Here is a 17,573-nt window from a genome sequence, read left to right as displayed (position 1 = left end):
CTTCAATTTGTTTACTTTGATGATTAAATAATTGAGTGAACTAATCAGAATAAGCAATCAATGATATCATCAAGTGTCACTCATTTGTAACAGAGATAAATTGTTTGCTTGAAAAGGAGATTTCAATTGATTCAGATAATGTGGTTGACGAACATGATGATGAAAGAGAAAGTTGAATGCGTTTTTTTTTCTTGCGCCACAAAAAAGGACAACAAATGATATTCAAGTTCAAGCAAGCCCTAAAGGGATGCAAAAAGCATGAACCGCAAAGTGAATGAAACCAGAAATGGTAAAAAAAGATGATTGAGAAGATGAAAGATGAAAAAAGGAAGCAACAGTCAAGTTTTGGTAATATTTCACTTTTTTGTGATATTTTTACAAATCGAGATCATCTCAGGTTCTTGTGGGATGAACTCGGCTTTAATTGAATTGTAACTGAATGATGGATTATTGTTGTGAATTTGTGTGTGAAAAATAATTTCATGTTAACACAAGTCTTTAGTGTTTTCAATCTTTAAGTTTCATCAGAAAATTTCAAACTATTTTAAATATTTCATGTTTTTGACCAGAGTTGGTCTTCAATATTTACTGTTGAAATGAGGTTACAATTGAAGGTTGGAAAAGAAAAGTAAATTTGAAACCAAAGTCAATCTTGATTCAGTTGTGATTTTGTGACATTGAAAGAGCCAAAATCAAAGTACTTTTTGCTGAAAATTATACTCTAGCCATGATGATGATAGAGGAAAAAAGGAAATCATCGATTAACAAATTCATTGGTCTATGCAACTCTAAGAACTCGTTTTTTTTGGAACATTTGGCTTTTTTGGAGAAAAACAAATTATCTTTAGTTGGTCTCTTCTTTTTCTCTGAGATTGATCAAAATTTCAGTCTGAAGTTTCGTCTTGAAAAGCTTTTTCAAATCATTTCAATGTGAAACATCAATTTAAAAGCAATTTTTCTCACTCCAATCAATGGGGAAATTTGTTGGCTAGTTATTAGTATTATGATTAAAGAGAAGCTCTTTTGGGTTGTTTAATTTATTCAATGAAGGAAACAAAATAGTTAGATTGAATCTGCGACTAGTTTGGAAAGGTAATATTATGTGAAACAATCAAAGGAAAGATAAAAGAAAACAAAAGACAGGTAAGGTTAGGTACCAGATGAAGAAGATGGAAAAAGATGGAGAACAGGCGAGATGAAAGAGAAGATGCAAAACCTGATTTGTATTTTTTTTGCTGCTCAAGTGCATGGAAGTTGTATAATCTCTGTTGACGTTACTCTTCAACCATAACCTTAAATCAAGAGGAAGAAGATGATGATGATGAAGATGCAAGATATCTTAACACGCTTCATGACTTTCTTTTTCATCATCTTGATTGGACCTTCTCATTTTAACGCACTTCTTTATTTGTCTATCAACCACCACAATCATCATCATTATCATCGTCATTCCCTCTTTGTACGGCAAAAATAATACAAAGACCATTAAGCCATTGACTGTTGATGCGAAGAAAAGTTTAACAATAATTCATTGGAAATTCAGTCGATAAACATTATTATTACCAAACAATTATTTGTTTTAACACTGAACACAGAACAATTTGAATAGCTCAGAGAATCAACTCCATAGAAGTCAAACTTTGGTGTTAACACGTTACTTGCTTGGGTGACTCTTGAATCTTGACTTCATTTTCACATTTTCACATTTTCAATTATCATTTTACCATTTCAATGAAATATCACAATAACTGGAAACATTAAATTTTTCATTAAAAATGTAAGCCTGAAAAGTTGAATGGTTTTCATTGAAATGGCAAGATCGAAGCCAGTGACCAAAAAGGCTTTTGGGTGAACTTGATTGTTGATTAAGTGAAACTAAAGCATTGTATTGATTAATAAATGGTTAACAATGAGATTGGTTAATTAAGTGAAGGGTTTACAGTTGTTGGAGGCTGTTAAATAGCAATAATTTAAAGTCAATTTATAAGGTAATTTTTTGTGCAAAGCAAAGTTAATTGTAACAGTTTTACTTGGCAACGATTTAAGACGCAACTATAAAAGGAAACGATGCATTAAACTTCCGCTTAAAACACTCCAACGAATCTTGAATTATGATTAATATTAACTCTTTTATTGTTCAACGTTATTATTGATAAATAGCTGATTTAAGGTGTAATGGTTAGAAATTTAAGTAACCATTAAACTTAAAGAATAATATTGATTGCATTATTTAAGGTGTTTAATTTAAAATCACAACTCTTCATGGAATCATAATCAATAATTAAGAGACTGTAATTACTGGTTATTGGTGTTTTTTCCTGAAAATAAAACTAAAAGATTTCAATCAATTGCTATCAGTTTATTGCTTCAATTGTAATTAAAGTTATCTGGAAATTATGGAAATTTTCATTCCTAGGAAATCGTTCATGAGTTGTCAGCTTACTTCTGTCATTATTTATAACAATTCGTGATTGATTCAAATTTAAGGTCAATCCTGGTTTTACAAGTTTGGTACAAGTTTGTATTTAAATTGTTCAAGTGAACATGTTGGTATCAAATTAAATGGCAGGTTAAACAATTACGAGACTGAGGACGGAAAAGGCAACAAAATTGATTGAATCACATGAAAATGGTTGGCAATAATTTGCTCTCATAGGTAAACCCTTTTTTACAATATTCATACAATGGTTAAGTGAAGACAATTTAAAGTTTAAAATTTGACTTTACCTTCAATATATCATTTTTGATTTGGTAAATTTAATTTTGCAATTTTTTTCCATCTTCTTCTCTAAATTGTAACTAATCAAAGAGATCGTGATTCTACGGTAAGATTGCCAGTAATGATTAATTTTCAAAGTTCACAGTAAACGGTGGTCTGATATGTTTCTATTCATGATTAACTTAATCACGATGAAATTTGTGAAAGGTGGTGAAAAGCAGACAACATTGGAAACCAGTGAATGGCAGAAATAAATTTCACTCCAACATTTTAAGCATCAAGATCATCTTTTTTCATCTTCTTCTTCATCATTATCTCAGTCTTGGCTTTTCTCAGTTTCATGAGAAACTTGAGAGGTTAAAATAAATTTAATGTGAAGCTTGATTCTAGTAAATATTTATGGAAAAATGCCTTTAAGGCAATCAATTGAGCCTGATGATTTAATTTGATTGCAAGAAGAAGAAGAAGAGAGAAGAAAAATTATCCTTCAATAAATGAACTCTCGATAATAACAAAACAAATGAATAATCAAGATTCTCTATTCAGTGAAACCTGATTTTCCTCCCAATAGAAGGGCAATTATGAACATTCAATCGGTATACAAACATTAATTAAAAATATAACTTTGTCAGAAGATGAAAATTAATTAATATTTGAGGTTTAATTTTTTTTTGTTTGCAAAAACCGGCAATGATATGATAAATGACATACCTTTTTATTACGTTTCACGAGCAATGATCCTCCATCAATGACTACATTTTCACCCTTGAATATAATTCCACTGGGCTGAGGAACTTCAGTTGATCCAGTGTAATTGAAGTCATCTTCATTATCATCTGACTTGGTTGTTGGTGGACGGACAACTGAAAAAGGTGGACTGTGGACGGCAACGTTTGCCTTGACATTTTTACCACGAAAGTCAAAGATCATGGTTGTTCCCGCGGTTGCTGGTGATTTGGTGGTTACAGAAGACGCAATTGGTGGAGATGTTGTTGATGAATAAGAGCGCGGCAATTTAGTGGATGATCCATTGGAAAGATTATCTTTATTGTTGCTGTTAAACGCTGCTTCTTTCGGTTTCTCATCAACTTCATTAATCCTTTTACTGGTAACTTGATTATCAGAGTTTATTTTATTCTTATCATTACATGTTACCCTAGATGGTAACTCGCTTTGATTATAATTTATATTGTGATTTGACTGATCCTTAATTATATTTGTGGTGGTTACACCCATTGAAGGAAATGATTTCTCATGTTTATTTGCTGCTGATTCACTTGATTCCTGAGGCAATGTTGATTTCTTGAGAGGTTTCCATCGATCTTCATGTGATTCTAATTGGATTGGTTTAATATTGGCAATTGGTTTATTTGTTAACATTGAGCTGGTTGATGTTGTTGTGGATGTTGTTGACACTGTTGTTGATGAAGTTGCTTTTTGATCTGTGATCATTTTACCACCATTCATTACAGTTTTATCAACCTCTTTACAATCCTCTTTGTTATTATCAAGTGAAGGCGAGAAATGGCCATTAATTTGGTATTCAGTTGAAGAAGAGATGATTGGACAGTCAACTGTATCACTGGCTGAATTGTCTTCAATAGATTTCTTGGAGACACCGGATAAAGGCGAGGGTGGGATGAAAGATGATGGTGATAGTAATGGTGAAGATGAAAGTGAGGATGATCTTGAGGTTGGTGATGATGGCTGTTCATCTGATTTGTTGATTAACTTTGGCTTTTGAGGTGAAGATGGCAATGGTTTACTTCGTACCAGATTATGCGATGAACCAGCCGCATTACCAGTTATCCTATCCTTTGATCCATTAATTGATTTGCCGTTGTTAATCTTGTTCTTGTTTGTTTCACTTGATACCAATTGTTGTTGCTTTCCCATAGGCTTTATGGCACTCAAATAGTTATTATTGACATTCACATGATTCAATTCACCATTTAAAGGTGATTTCTTGGTAATCAGGAAAGGTGGTTTCGGAGGAAGTGCAGGAGATGTAGGTGATGAGCTAGTTGTTGAACCATTAATCAATCGATTGTTATTGCTGTTATTGTTACTGTTTACTGTCACTTTATTCACTGTGTTGGTTATTTTCTTCTCGATGCTACTTAAAACTGGTGGTTTACGACGAATGGCACTGTTGGATGATCCATAGATTCCACCCTTTCGGTAAGCTTGACCATTGCGATTATCACTATCTTTATCATTGGGGGAACTTGAGTTACTCGAATCGTTCAGTTTTCCTGGACTTATGGCTGTTGTTGCTGTACTGGTTGGTGTTAGTGTTGCTGATGAAGGCGACATTGGTCCAGTTAAAGGAGTTGGTGAAACTGAATTGGTTTCAAAAATTTTCTTGTAATTCTTAACAGTATCCGGTTTAGGTAATTCATCTTGGACCAGTTTCCTGGGTCCATGATTAACAAGACCATTATTATTGTTGGTATTGTTAATTGTTGCAGATGCAATATGGTTATTGGTTAATCCTGGTGCAGTTACATCACCATTCATTTTCTTGTCCGAGGCTGAAATGGCAGATAACGGTGAGTAAATTGACGCTGATTTAGCCTTACATTCACTTGACGGTAAGACATCCGCAATATTATCGTCGTCCGAGGACATTTTTTTACAATTATTGGTGACTGTATCAACAAAATCTTGTTGCTTGGTCACAAGGTGGTTGCAAACTTGAGAGACACTGTTAACCTTGCTTGAGAAAACGTTGTTACTTGAATTAACACTGGCGGCAAGAGAAATATTATTATTATTAATGTTATTGTTGTTGTTGTTGGTTGATTGCCATCTCGATTGTTGATTTGAAAGTGGCGATAGCAAAGGTTCACAATTGTCAGATCCCGAGTTTGAGGTAGAGGTGGATGAAATGGTAGTATTAACAGTAGAGGCAGCAGTAGAAGTCAGGAAAGTTGAATTTAAATTTGAATTATTATTATTAACGGTATTATTAGCATTTGAATTGGTGAAAGTAGCTGATGATGATGTTGACGGTGCTGATTTACAGTTCCTTGATTCCAATAGAAGAGTTTCAACGCTTTGGGCTCTCTTCAACAGTCCATCACAATTATACCGATGATTGTGGTTATGGTAGATAGATGAATGTTGATTTAAATGATGGTAATGATTACCTTTAATTGGTTGTTGCTCGTATTTCCTATAGCTTCTCACTGATGATGATGATGATGATGATGTAAAACCATTTGGCGTCCGGGATGCTGTCAGGCAACCGTTGTTTCGATATTCTCCATGTAAAAGTTTCTCTGTTGAAGCAGTTGAAGTTACTGATTGAAATAACTTTCCATTAATCAAACCTCTGTTATTATTACTAATCACAACAGCAGCAGCACCACCACTACAATTGATATCGACATCATTAACAACACCATATTGGTTGTTACCTTTGGTATGATTAGATTGTTTAGAACAATGGTGAGAATTATGATTATTATTGTTGATATTTTGTTGCTGGTGATATTTAACATAAGTTGGACCTTTACGAATACCAAAATTGGATCCTTTACAAGTATGGTACAAAGGCGACGATGAAGGTGAATCTCTGTCGGCAAGGTTTTCCAAACTTGAACATCTTTTTACTACAGATCTATAGCCATTATTGCGAGATGTTTGGAGACTGTATTGCAAAAATTTGGACCTTAGTTTGTCAACAATACCGGGTCCATATTGAAGTTCATCGCCATGTGTATCATCGTTAGAACCAGATGGTGATGGTATGGCTCCTGATGATTCTGTTGTATTGCTTCCACTTGAATTTGATTCCAATGAGTAGCTATTTGCTGAGCTAGGACGGTCTTTGTGTAGATAAGAAACTGTATTCAAGGTTTTACCAATGGCCAATGGAAGATGGTGATTTGGATTGTGTGAATATGGATGATGTACATTTATATTTTCATAATGATGCCCATTGATATTATCTAGAAACATTGCCATCTCACGATTAGAATGATTGATAGTCATTTCCATGCCTTCACTATTAATTGAATGATTATCTGTTTCCGCAACCATCTTGGAAGATTTGTAACATTGGCTGTGTTGTTGGTGGTGGCGTTGGTATTTGTTTTTGTGTTTCTCTCTGTTGTTGTCTTCTACTGGATTAGATCTTGATAAAGATGGAGATGATTGTGTTGTTGAAGATGATGGAAGTTGAGTAGTTGGCTGTTGTTTCAACTTAAAATTTATATTGTGATGACGATCAGCGCTTTTAATTGTATTCTTTACCAGTTGACGGGTAAATACTTTCCTTTTATTGGCAACAATGCCGGAGAATAGAAACGAAGAATCATTATTGGATCCAACTGGAGAACACTTAACTAATTGATTAACGGTTAATTTATTGACATTCCTGGCTTCACCTTTAATACAATCACTTTTAACCACAAACGGAGAAGAAAAAGAAGATTTAGACTCAACAGATGATGGAAAAGAAGTATTGAGATTGGAAGAAGAGAAAGAAGCAGAAGTATGAAGGTTTAACCTATGATCACTATATCTTTTGGGTGTTTGTTGGAACTGACCACCGGTACAATCACAAGTATTTAGATTAACATTAGACAATTGTTGGTTGACTGTTGATTGTTGTTTATGATAAAGATGAAAATTAAATTGATTACAATTAATAAGTTGTCTTTTTAAAGTTGAAGAAGAAACAGAAGAAAACCGATGGTGGCAACCAGGAACACCAGAGCCAGTCAATGGGTAAACTGGTTGTTGATCTTTACATAAAACATGACAATAACAAGCAACTCTGGGTTGCTTAGGTTGCTGACTGGTTGTGTTGGATCTACTCTTGTGTTGTTTATGATGAACGGCTTCTTCTTCTTCTTTAAAGACGCTATCTTTAATTGTTGCTATTTCGCTAATAGTAAGGCCAACATCATCGCAATCATTACTCTCTCCTTTCCCCAGGTGAACACCCTCTTTCTCTCTTCTTGTCAAACCAGCTTTTATCAGCCTACCTCTATTCTCCCGAATCGACCAGAAACCAGACCTGATTCCATTCACCGTGTAACAACCAACCTCATCATCATTATCATCCACGGATTCTTTTTCTTCTTCTTTCACTTTACCTTCACCATCATCAGCTTTAACACCAGCTTTAGAACCAGCTTCAACTTTAGCTTCTTCGGGCAAATTATAGTAAGCTTCATCATCCGTTCCCTTTGACCGAATTGATGTAATTTTTGCAACTTGTTTACGGATGTCACTCTCTATAGGAATTACAATCATTTTGTTGGTAATCTGTTGATAGGACGTTGATTGTCACCAAAAACAAAACAAAAATACTTGAATAACACTCTCTACTAATGATAAAACCATAGGTTATCTGGTTCACTGATATTAACAAACCTCACCAAATCTCACCAAACCTCGCCATTACCAGATTTATTTTGATTGTCTCATTGGTCTGCTTATCACTTGTAAGCTTTCCTCGATCAGTTTGTTTACTTCTTCCTCTTTTTTTGCTTTGTTTTGCTGATTAACCTCTTCATCATCTTTTCTCTTTTCTCCTTTCTTCTCCCAATCCCCACAATAATTTTATCTGAATCATCATCCTCATTGTGAAGTTTCCATGATCGACCTCATTTATCGTTGAGTTTTATTGTTATCATTGATTACTGATGATTATCATTCTTGTCAATATGTACATTCACACCAACATAGAGAGAAGGAGAGAGAAAAAAAACAAAGTGAATCAAGATTCACATTTTCAGTTCGGTTGTATTACAAAATGAAGCGGCGAATGGAAAAGATTTGAAAAAAATAACGAATTAATATTATAGTTGTTTATAAAAAGACCGAAATCATTTTGTTGATTGTTACAAACGTTAACCGATTTGTGGGATAATTTTTAATACCAATTTTGATTCAACTCTCACAGTTTTATATAAAGTGAAAGTAAATGCCATAAAATTCATTCAAAATAACATTAAACTATGCAAAGATTAGCTTAATCACGTCACATTTTGAAAACAACTTCAATTCAATACCATTAATTGTGATCAATTTTATTAACCACGATTGGTTATGCTCGGTATCTAACTCAATTGTATGACCTGATTGTTGAACATTTATCTTTATCTTTCCAAATATCAGTATAAATCTCATCAGGTGACTGAGCTTTTCTCGTCTACAATTGTCTTCAACAATAAAAACATGAACGAATTAAAAGATTTAAGTATAATATCTAATGTGAATTAATAATCATTAGTAATTAGCGCTTGAATTATTTGTTCAATCAAATTTCAACACAAGTTCGAGGGTACTCATTCGCTAAGTTTGTATTCTTTCAACTCCAATTTAGCTTGAAATTGTTGTGATTCGATATCATGATTCCAACAATTCAGATCACCAAAAATTCCATCTTTATTAGATAAACTGTCCATAATATTATGAAGCTCAGTGCATTTTGTGGAATCAAATTTTGTACTCTTTCAGAGTTTGGTCAAAGAATCAATAGAGTTGACTAATCAGTTGATTACAAGTATCATTACTGATCTGAGTAAATGCAAACCCGAAAATATCAACAAATAGATGAACATAGTCATCTGCCTGAAAAACAATTTGATCAGACTTTGATTGTAGATGTTTTGAATTAAATTATCACACCTATTTAAAATGCATAAAGAGACCTAAATCTTATCTCAATCAAATTAAATAATGTATTTGAGTGTAAACCATTAATGAGATTAGTATGATTAGATTATCGGAAAATTCAATCCCGACGAGTTTGAATTAGCATTTGTTCAAGTAAAAATAAAAAACTGATTTTTAAGAATAATAGAAAAATGATTTGATTCGAAAAGATATAATAATTCAACTATTGGTCAATATTATCTTATAAGTTCTATAAGTTATCAACCAATTTTTAATAACTGAAGTCAATAGAAAATGATTGTAAAGAATTAAAGTCTTCAGGTAGCTCAATCGTGAGTATAGAATCGTCATGAGTAAAGCTGTCAGTGGATAAAGATTTTCCATTGAGATTTATCCTTTTAGGCTTTTCAGAGAGTCCCGAAATAGTAACACCTCCGATATTAAAATCATCAAATGTTGCCATATTCAAATAATTGCAGACGAGGTGATCCTAGAGATTCAAGATGAAAAAGAGGAAAATGAATTTCAAATTTATGAACTAATGAAATCAGCATATTTAGTACTTACTTTGTTAGCTTTACAATCTGCGTGAATGTAAATGCCACTTTCAATACTGTCAATTGATTTACCATCATCATGGTAAATTTCACCAACTGCATGTCCTGACTTGTCGAGATAGCCATTTAAATAGTATTTTTGTTTTCTGAGCTCAGTGGTTGTGTTTGCTGAAGATTGGTAAACAGGTACAATGGATCCTCCTCGCATAAAAAGACCAATTTTGTCATTATCAATTTGTATAGTCTTGCTTTCACCAGTACTGTTGAATGCCAGTTTTTTATCCTCAAAATTGTACCAAAGCTCATTTGGGAAGTAAGCATCAACTTGCGTTTTTTGAGGCTCCAGAACTGGAATAATGTACAAACTTGAACCCCAAAGGAAAGCGGTTTCAATTGAATAAGTATTTTTATCCAAAGGAAATTCGAAAAACAGCGATCTTACAACAGTATCTCCATTCATGTTAGCTTTAGCAAATAAGGTGTAAAGATATGGCAACATTTTATAACGAGCTTCTAAAGCATATTTAGCTGCAGCGACAACAGTTTCTCCTAAAATGGCTGGATCTTGCTCGAGTTTATTTTTATCATTATGGTTTCGTGAGAATGGGTAGAAAGCACCTAAACGGGAAAGAAATAATAAGTTGAATCAATCCAAGAAACATTCAAATTGATAAATCAATTACCTAAGGAAGACCATCTCATACAAAGTTCTACTTCAGTATTTCCAGAGAAACCACAGATGTCACTTCCAATCATTGGAATTCCATAAACATTGAACTCAAGCATATCTATAGAAAATAAAGTTAACCATGGATTAGTAAACTTGATAACTAAACAAGATTTTGATGAAAATTACTTGAGATTGAATATTTCATATGATCCCAAGATGATTCAATATCTCCAGACCAATGAGAAGCATAATGACCCTGCGATGGGTATGTTGAACGAGAAAGAATGAATGGCCGAGCTCCAAAAATATCGAGAGAAGCACTGTAAATTAAGAATAAGGAAATGAGAAATATTAATATTAGTACATGAAAGAGTAGCGAAAGACAACTTACTTATAAGTAACAACATTTTCGTATAGCCCGTAAAGACTATGAACATTGTAATGAATGCCAGCGTACTGTTTTGCATTCATACAAAGTGTTTTGGTTTTGAGATCAGTTCCACCCGGTACATAGGGAGGTTTTTCGTAAGGATCGTTCGGACATCCATCAATTTGACCATTGTAGAAGTTGGATGGTTCATTCATGTCAATCCAAATACCGTCAAAATCAATTTCCTTTCGCAAATTAACTAATTGGTTCTTCCAGTAATCAGTTGTAGCAGGATTAGTAAAATCAGGATAGACAGTGGACACAAGATTCCAAACCTTGCCGACAAAAATTTGATCGGTGCTATTTTTTACAAAAATATCAGCCTTAACTCCATCGTCATATGGCGGGTAAGTTCCAGCTGGCTCTGCAGCACTAACACCAGGATCCTAAATGAATGTAAAGATATGGACGAAAATGAAAAGTTACACCAATGAATGAAATGAGTTTTTTTCAAAATCAGTAGAAAATTAAGCTTCTTACCAAAATAATGACATAATGCATGTTCTTTGAATGTAGCTCTTTGACAAAATCGCCTAGACCGGCATAATTGACTTTATCATAAGTAAAATCGTTGAAACGGTCCATGTAATCAATATCATTCCACTGTGCTTCGATTGGAATTCCCACAGCTAAATTTCGTTCCAATGTTTCACGAGTTTTGTTCAAACTATCGTAACCGTAACGGCAAAGATGAAATCCGAAAGACCAGTAAGGTTGAAGTACGGGTCGACCGATAAGATTGATGTTCTGTCTAGCAACTTGTGATGCCGTTGGACCCAAGAAAAGGAAAAAGTCAAGAATACCACCAATAGTTCGATAGGTGATAGCTGGAGTAGATTGAGTTATAACATCCATAGCATTGCTATTAAGTAAAAATACTCCGTGAGCGTTCATTGAATCATCATCTTCAGGCATTATGTAAAATGGATAAGAACCATAGAGATTGACACCTTCTGTTGGACCAATATCACGGGCAAACATTGTATATCGATTCCAACCAGTCAAGTCTTTTTTGAAAGAAGCTTTATGTTCGCCAAGACCATAAAGATATTGAGAAGGAACACGGACTGACAATTGAATAAATTTATCAGAGTAAATTAAGGTTGAAAGATCAGCATTAAATATGACAGTTCCAGTTGATGTACGGCTGACCAGAAGTTTTCCATCCTGATTAATTGTAATTTTGTACAGAGTTGAGTTAAACTGCTCTGCTTCTGATACATTGAAAAAAGGCATTGGAACTTCAAAACGGTCCTTTTCAGCATCAACAAATCTAATTCGAAGCCTTTCATCATCGAGTCCAGTTATCTCAACGCTGACATTACTAATGTCTTGAGGGAAGCCAGAGGCGACTTTTCGAACAAGTTTGATCAATGCACTGTTTTTTTCTTGCTGCACATCAGCGATTTCATAGCCCTTGTAATCACTAGGATAGAAACATTGAGGTACATTGAGAGATTGCACATTACGTTTTTCTGGAAAAGAAGAGAAAGATCCATGAAAGAATTACAGTTTAAGATTTTTACATTAGAGCAAAATGAAGAGAATAATTTTATTGTTTTGTTATCTGAATTTGACAATTTTAAATTACTTAAATAGTGTTTTACAAGCATAAAATAAAATACTAATGCATGTTTTGACAGATCCAAAGCTTAAGCTTTATTAGAGTTTGGGTAAGTCATAAGAAGTCCTCGTCGGCTCAGACTAGAAACTAGCTGTCTAACGCTTTTAAAATCTGATCCTGGATTGAAAATTCATAAAAACACAAAACTGAAAGTCATATCAACTATATTTTAAGATAATATGGTGCTTCAATTACCACAAGAGAACATGAGAAATATGAGATATTCACCACAAGAAAACAAAAGCAAAGTTTATCGTATGATGTAATGATACTTACTTATTGTAACAGGAACCCAACAGCATCCTCTTGATTCACAAACTTGTTGGCTAACAGGTTCATCAGGATTACAATCAAATTTGTTTTCATCGGCCAAAGTACATTGTTTTGATGTTGAGTCAGTTTTACTAGGCGGAGGTGCCTTAAAAACTCCATTTGAATTTAAGCTTGAAGCGTAATAAGTTGCTATATAATGGGTTGAGTCGTCCCTTTGCCAATCGACAAAAGGCTTGTCAATTGTTGATTCTAACAACCGTTCATTGTACAAAACGTATCCAGTAATAATAGAAATGGTAACAAAATTCAAGAATAAAATTATTATTAAACATCGTCGTGAAGAAAAAACATTAGAAGAAGGTTCTTTACTGGGATATAAATAAGTTTGTGATTCACAACACTTTGGCTTCTTTTCTTGCATGTTTAAAGTTGTTCAATTGAATTATGGCATAGATTTGTCTCACTTTTAATAGCTTAGTTATAAATGATTAGGAACAAAATTCACCTGAATTGAGATCACTTGATCATCCAGTGTAATCATATCAATTATCACAGAAATTATCACAGACTTTTTCATTTACAGAGAGATCAAAGCCTCTGGTTCAGGGGCTCAGAACCAGAGGTAAAATTTTCCACTAGATGGTGTTTCTTAGTAAAAGCTGATTGGCTTAGAATTGTTAGGTCTAAGAGTTGCCATGGAAATTTTTGTTTCTCTTATTTTTAAATAAACCAATTCTCTGGAAAAAAGATCAGACTCTGATCATCAGAGTTTAAATGTAAAAGTGGTGACAGGTAATGAAGTCATGTTCAGCATCTATAAATCACGATGAAAGCATTCATTTTACCAATTTGATTTACTGTTCAAAATCGTCTGTTAGCTTCGAGGGGTTATGATTTCAAATAATCAATTATATGTTTCTTGTGATCTTCCCAGAATTACTGGGTGTATTTTCTGTGTCATTGTTACAGTGAGAAAAATGTTGAAATCGAATTGATAAAGTTATAAGTAACAAACGATGGAAAAAAGTGTTGCGGCGAAAACGTGCGAATACAAGAGAGAAGCAGAAGTATGGAATATCATTGCATAATATCATGGCATCTTGACGCAATATCTTTTGGGTATTTGTTGAAACTGACCAGTTGAATCAGTATTTAGATTATCATTAGATAGTTGGTTCATGGACTGCTGATAAAGATGAAAATGAAATTGTTTAAATGCAACAAGTTTACTTGTTACTTAAGACAGGCGAAAGGAACCAAAAACATCAGGGTTAGTGGGTTGTCTGGTAAATGCCTGTTTAATGGCATTTATTTTAAATTATCTTTCTTTTGAACATATCGATAATTGATTTTAGTCAGAGGCGATTTTCGACCCGCTCCTTTTCAAACTTCAAATTAAATTGTTGCATACAGCGACTTCATGTAAAACAAAATTAAAAATAGAAATGAAAATTATTCAGAATCTAACGATGAACCCTCAAAATTATCACAATCTACTGCTGACATCTATGTGAACTACAGGGGAAAACAATATTAAATGAATCCAACGATTATAATTGAGCAAATATTTTCACCATTAAATCTTTAACCATTTTACCATCTACAATCACCAGAATAAAGTTACAGCTGTAGTTAACATTACTGATTTTATTTAACAATGCTGATCAATGAACTTCCCGATGATTGTTTGCTCGCCATTTTTGGTTATATAAATAGTCTGAATGATTTAACAAACTGCTATAAAGGTAATTACCAAACATGTTTCTTTTGTAAATTATAAATCGTCCTCTTCAATTGGAAAGGTGTGTCTCGAAAAATTGACCCTTGTTAAATTGAAAATATGTATCAATTATATCTATTGCATGTATATTACTAGTACCAAGTTTGAGTCAGGGGTTATTGAAGCGATTGAGGATTTTTTTGTACCCTCGTAATATGTTAGTCTGAGCATAGCGAAGAATCTTCCCAAAGACTAAATAAAAAATCAGAGCTTATTAGGAGCAGATCTAACAGTATCATGGCCGGCTTGTGAGTAACCATTAAATTTGTTCAACTTTTGTGTGCAATTGTGACCGAACGCGGCATCCTAAACAACAGTTTTTCAATGCGTCTTTATGCGAATTAAGTTTATTTTGAATTTGACGAAGGTCTATTTTCTAGACACAAACCTTCAGCGATGGTCGCATTTTTTAAATCAACCTGAACGACAACTTACTGTATTGACCAGAGAGAGTCTTGCATTAGTCAACTAACTTTGAACACTGACTCAGAAATTCTGAGTATTATTATTAACATGAAAGTTGTATCTGAATGAAATAACTGTTGCTATCTTGCGATCATTACTCAATCATCTGACTGTTGTGGCGCAGTTTTTGAATATTTAAACAGATGTTAAGTCATGTGATGTTGGCTCTGAAGCAATTGAATAACAATTAAATTAATTTATCAATTCAATGACATTTTTATTGCAGTGTGCAACAAATGGAGCTATTTGATTGCTGAGAGAACTAAAAAAGTTAAATATTTGATGGGTAAGATTCAAGTTTCCATTAATGCTTATTCTCATTGTGATCAATATCTTAATCAAAGAAATTTATATTTCAGAGACTCGTGGTTATTCACTTGATTGCGTTTATTTTCAAGGAAGAGGTCAGATTGATGTATCCTGTCTGAGCAAATTATTTACAAATTTAATGGTTAATTGATATTATTGATCAAAGAATAAGAATCTTAGCGTCTTCTCTGATTATTTTGAAATTACCATGGTTCATGAAAAGATAGATTTCGATGAGAGCATTTCAATCAATTTTTCGTTCAGAGTTATAGATCAAAATATATCCAATTATTTAAAAAACCAATGTATGATGAACTTTAGGCATTTTTATGCATTTCCGTAAGTCTTTTTGCCATTTGTCAGAAAAGGCATAGCGATAGCCAAACCAGTATCAATCGCTAGAGAATAACAAATTATTATACATCGTAGAATAATCCTCTCATAGTCGCATTTAGGTTAAGGCCAAAAGTCGATATCGTTTTCTGTTGAGTGACAAAAAAGTATTTTATTTTTACAATCTTGATAGATTAAGCAATGCCAAATCTAAAAAACTTATTAAAATCAAAATCGAATCGGTCGGCCTCAAAATGGCTTGAAAATCGGCGAGGAGACAAATGCTCTATGTTCGCTCTCATCCTTTTCGATTTTTCATCAAATTTTAATTTTCTTATCTTTCCCACTTAGATTGTTGAATTGAACAATAGCTATTACGTAGGATCTGAAGAATTTGTTGCATTTGTACGAAATCAAGCATCTTTGAAAGGATTAATCTTAACCATTGATAAACCAGTAGAAAAATATCGTGATCAACTCGAAATGGTATCCTTTACTTATATTAGGCCAAACTTTCGATTAAATGGCTCCAGTATAAAACAATTGCACACCTGGCATTATCTGGATTTCAAAAGATATACTCATTATTTCCCAAATCTTGAAAAACTAAATATTATAGTAGATGGTAATTATGAAAATACATGTATATCGTTAAAAAATTTTTGCTAATGAAAATCTTTTGTTCATCCTTAGACAGTTACTATGACGGTCCAGCATTGGAAAAGCTTAAAATACTTGAAATATTTCCCCTTTCCCTCCTCAAAGACAGTTGTTATGCTTTCCAGTTCATGGATTCATGTCCAAATTTACAAAGTGCACATATGACCGTTCATACTAATGACTTTTTTGTTGACGAAACATTAAAACACAAATGTTTACGAGATTTAGTTATAATTTTTGTAAGTATTATTAATTTCTCTGTCAAAATTTCTCCACACTCAACGGCAAAGAGTAAAACAACTTATATTACAGTTATATTACTCTTTGCTCAACGGTCTATAATTTTTTTGTGAATCGCAAACGAAAGACCTGAATGTCGCCCCAAAAATGTACAAATTTTTCGAATTCACTCCGAAACTCACGACAAACCTAAACCCTTTTTTAAACATGTAAACAAACTGCTCAAAGGTTTAAGTTGTCTAGTTGAGTATTAATTTAATTTGAAAATATTTTCAGAATATCCAAATTTATTGGATCCATTTCAGATTAAAATCAACAAGATTAGGTTACGTCAAAATGAAAGGGTCGTCTGTTCAAAATTTATCCACATAAACTAATGGATTTTATATTGACAGTCAGCTGACCAAACCAACTGGAATAATTTGAAAAGATTGCTTATGAAATATCCAAATCTCAAACATCTTGCGCTGAGGACGAACCAGGACATGAAAGATGAACATATCGAGGAATTGGTTCGCATTTTACCCAATCTGGTTCTACTTGATGTTCGTGGATGTAATGGAGTCACTCAAAGTGCTTTTAATCATGTTCAAGATTATTGTAAACGATATGGAAGATCAACTAAATTTTACTTCAATGGGAATCAAAATGCAATCGAATCAGATTGGCCACATTTATCGTCTAAAGAAGAAAAAATTAGCCGTGGCTTTGATTTCATGAAACATTGCTTCCTTAAAAAATATCAGCAACTTCCATGTTTCTTGATTCCTGATGATTATTGGAACCCACATACTTAATTTATTTTTTAGCGAATGTGATTTATTGTCTAATCTAAAGAGATCTCTCTGTGACATAAAGCTCAGATCTTATTTTTAAA

The 17,573-nt window shown here is 33.3% G+C and overlaps 3 protein-coding genes across 6 annotated transcripts in view; 1 reads left to right on the top strand and 2 right to left on the bottom strand.

Moving 5' to 3' along the window:
* The window catches only part of LOC107361138 (uncharacterized), a 24,075-nt gene extending 14,532 nt beyond the window's left edge, over window positions 1-9,543 (bottom strand). Inside the window, exon 1 of the mRNA XM_015927888.3 lies at window positions 3,431-9,543. Within this exon, the coding sequence (XP_015783374.2) occupies window positions 3,431-7,987 (4,557 nt within the window). The 5' untranslated portion in view covers window positions 7,988-9,543. The remainder of the gene's footprint in view (window positions 1-3,430) is intronic.
* Window positions 7,787-17,573, top strand: LOC107360998 (uncharacterized). Of its 4 annotated transcripts, none has more exons than XM_025160628.2 (6): window positions 7,787-7,897; window positions 15,381-15,440; window positions 15,514-15,605; window positions 16,148-16,421; window positions 16,490-16,695; window positions 17,092-17,573. In XM_025160628.2, coding segments are annotated over exons 1-6 (1,035 nt in total). In that variant the 5' UTR covers window positions 7,787-7,896; the 3' UTR covers window positions 17,494-17,573. The 4 variants fall into 4 exon arrangements, with proteins under 4 accessions (XP_025016396.1, XP_089126409.1, XP_025016397.1 ...); XM_089270283.1 differs by lacking the exon at window positions 7,787-7,897 and adding an exon at window positions 13,625-14,654 and having other exon boundaries at window positions 17,002-17,112; XM_025160629.2 differs by lacking the exon at window positions 7,787-7,897 and adding an exon at window positions 13,654-14,654 and having other exon boundaries at window positions 17,096-17,285.
* LOC107361357 (lysosomal alpha-glucosidase) lies at window positions 9,568-13,337 on the bottom strand. The gene is made up of 7 exons (XM_015928177.3): window positions 12,913-13,337; window positions 11,493-12,487; window positions 10,974-11,398; window positions 10,769-10,902; window positions 10,596-10,700; window positions 9,923-10,530; window positions 9,568-9,845 (listed from the first exon to the last, which is right to left on the bottom strand). Exons 1-7 carry the CDS (start codon window positions 13,328-13,330, stop codon window positions 9,627-9,629), a joined length of 2,904 nt encoding a protein of 967 aa, XP_015783663.2. The 5' UTR covers window positions 13,331-13,337; the 3' UTR covers window positions 9,568-9,626.

This window comes from Tetranychus urticae, chromosome 1 (genome assembly GCF_039701765.1).
Source record: "Tetranychus urticae isolate SD_2017Ah chromosome 1, NJAU_TeUrti_SD_1.0, whole genome shotgun sequence".
Lineage (NCBI taxonomy): Eukaryota > Metazoa > Arthropoda > Arachnida > Trombidiformes > Tetranychidae > Tetranychus > Tetranychus urticae.
This window is presented reverse-complemented; position numbering and strand designations above follow the sequence as displayed.

Bases quoted from the DNA above. Each gene is read 5' to 3' on its own strand.
- LOC107361357 (XM_015928177.3), bottom strand. From the start codon at position 13,330: ATGCAAGAAAAGAAGCCAAAGTGTTGTGAATCACAAACTTATTTATAT. The intron at 10,903-10,973 runs GTAAGTTGTCTT...CTTAATTTACAG, and splicing joins GAAAATGTTGTTACTTATAA to TGCTTCTCTCGATATTTTTG. The intron at 10,701-10,768 runs GTAATTTTCATC...TATTTTCTATAG, and splicing joins TATGAAATATTCAATCTCAA to ATATGCTTGAGTTCAATGTT.
- LOC107360998 (XM_015927715.3), top strand. From the start codon at position 14,567: ATGCTGATCAATGAACTTCCCGATGATTGTTTGCTCGCCATTTTTGGT. The intron at 15,441-15,513 runs GTAAGATTCAAG...TTTATATTTCAG, and splicing joins AAAAGTTAAATATTTGATGG to AGACTCGTGGTTATTCACTT. The intron at 16,696-17,091 runs GTAAGTATTATT...TTATATTGACAG, and splicing joins GAGATTTAGTTATAATTTTT to TCAGCTGACCAAACCAACTG.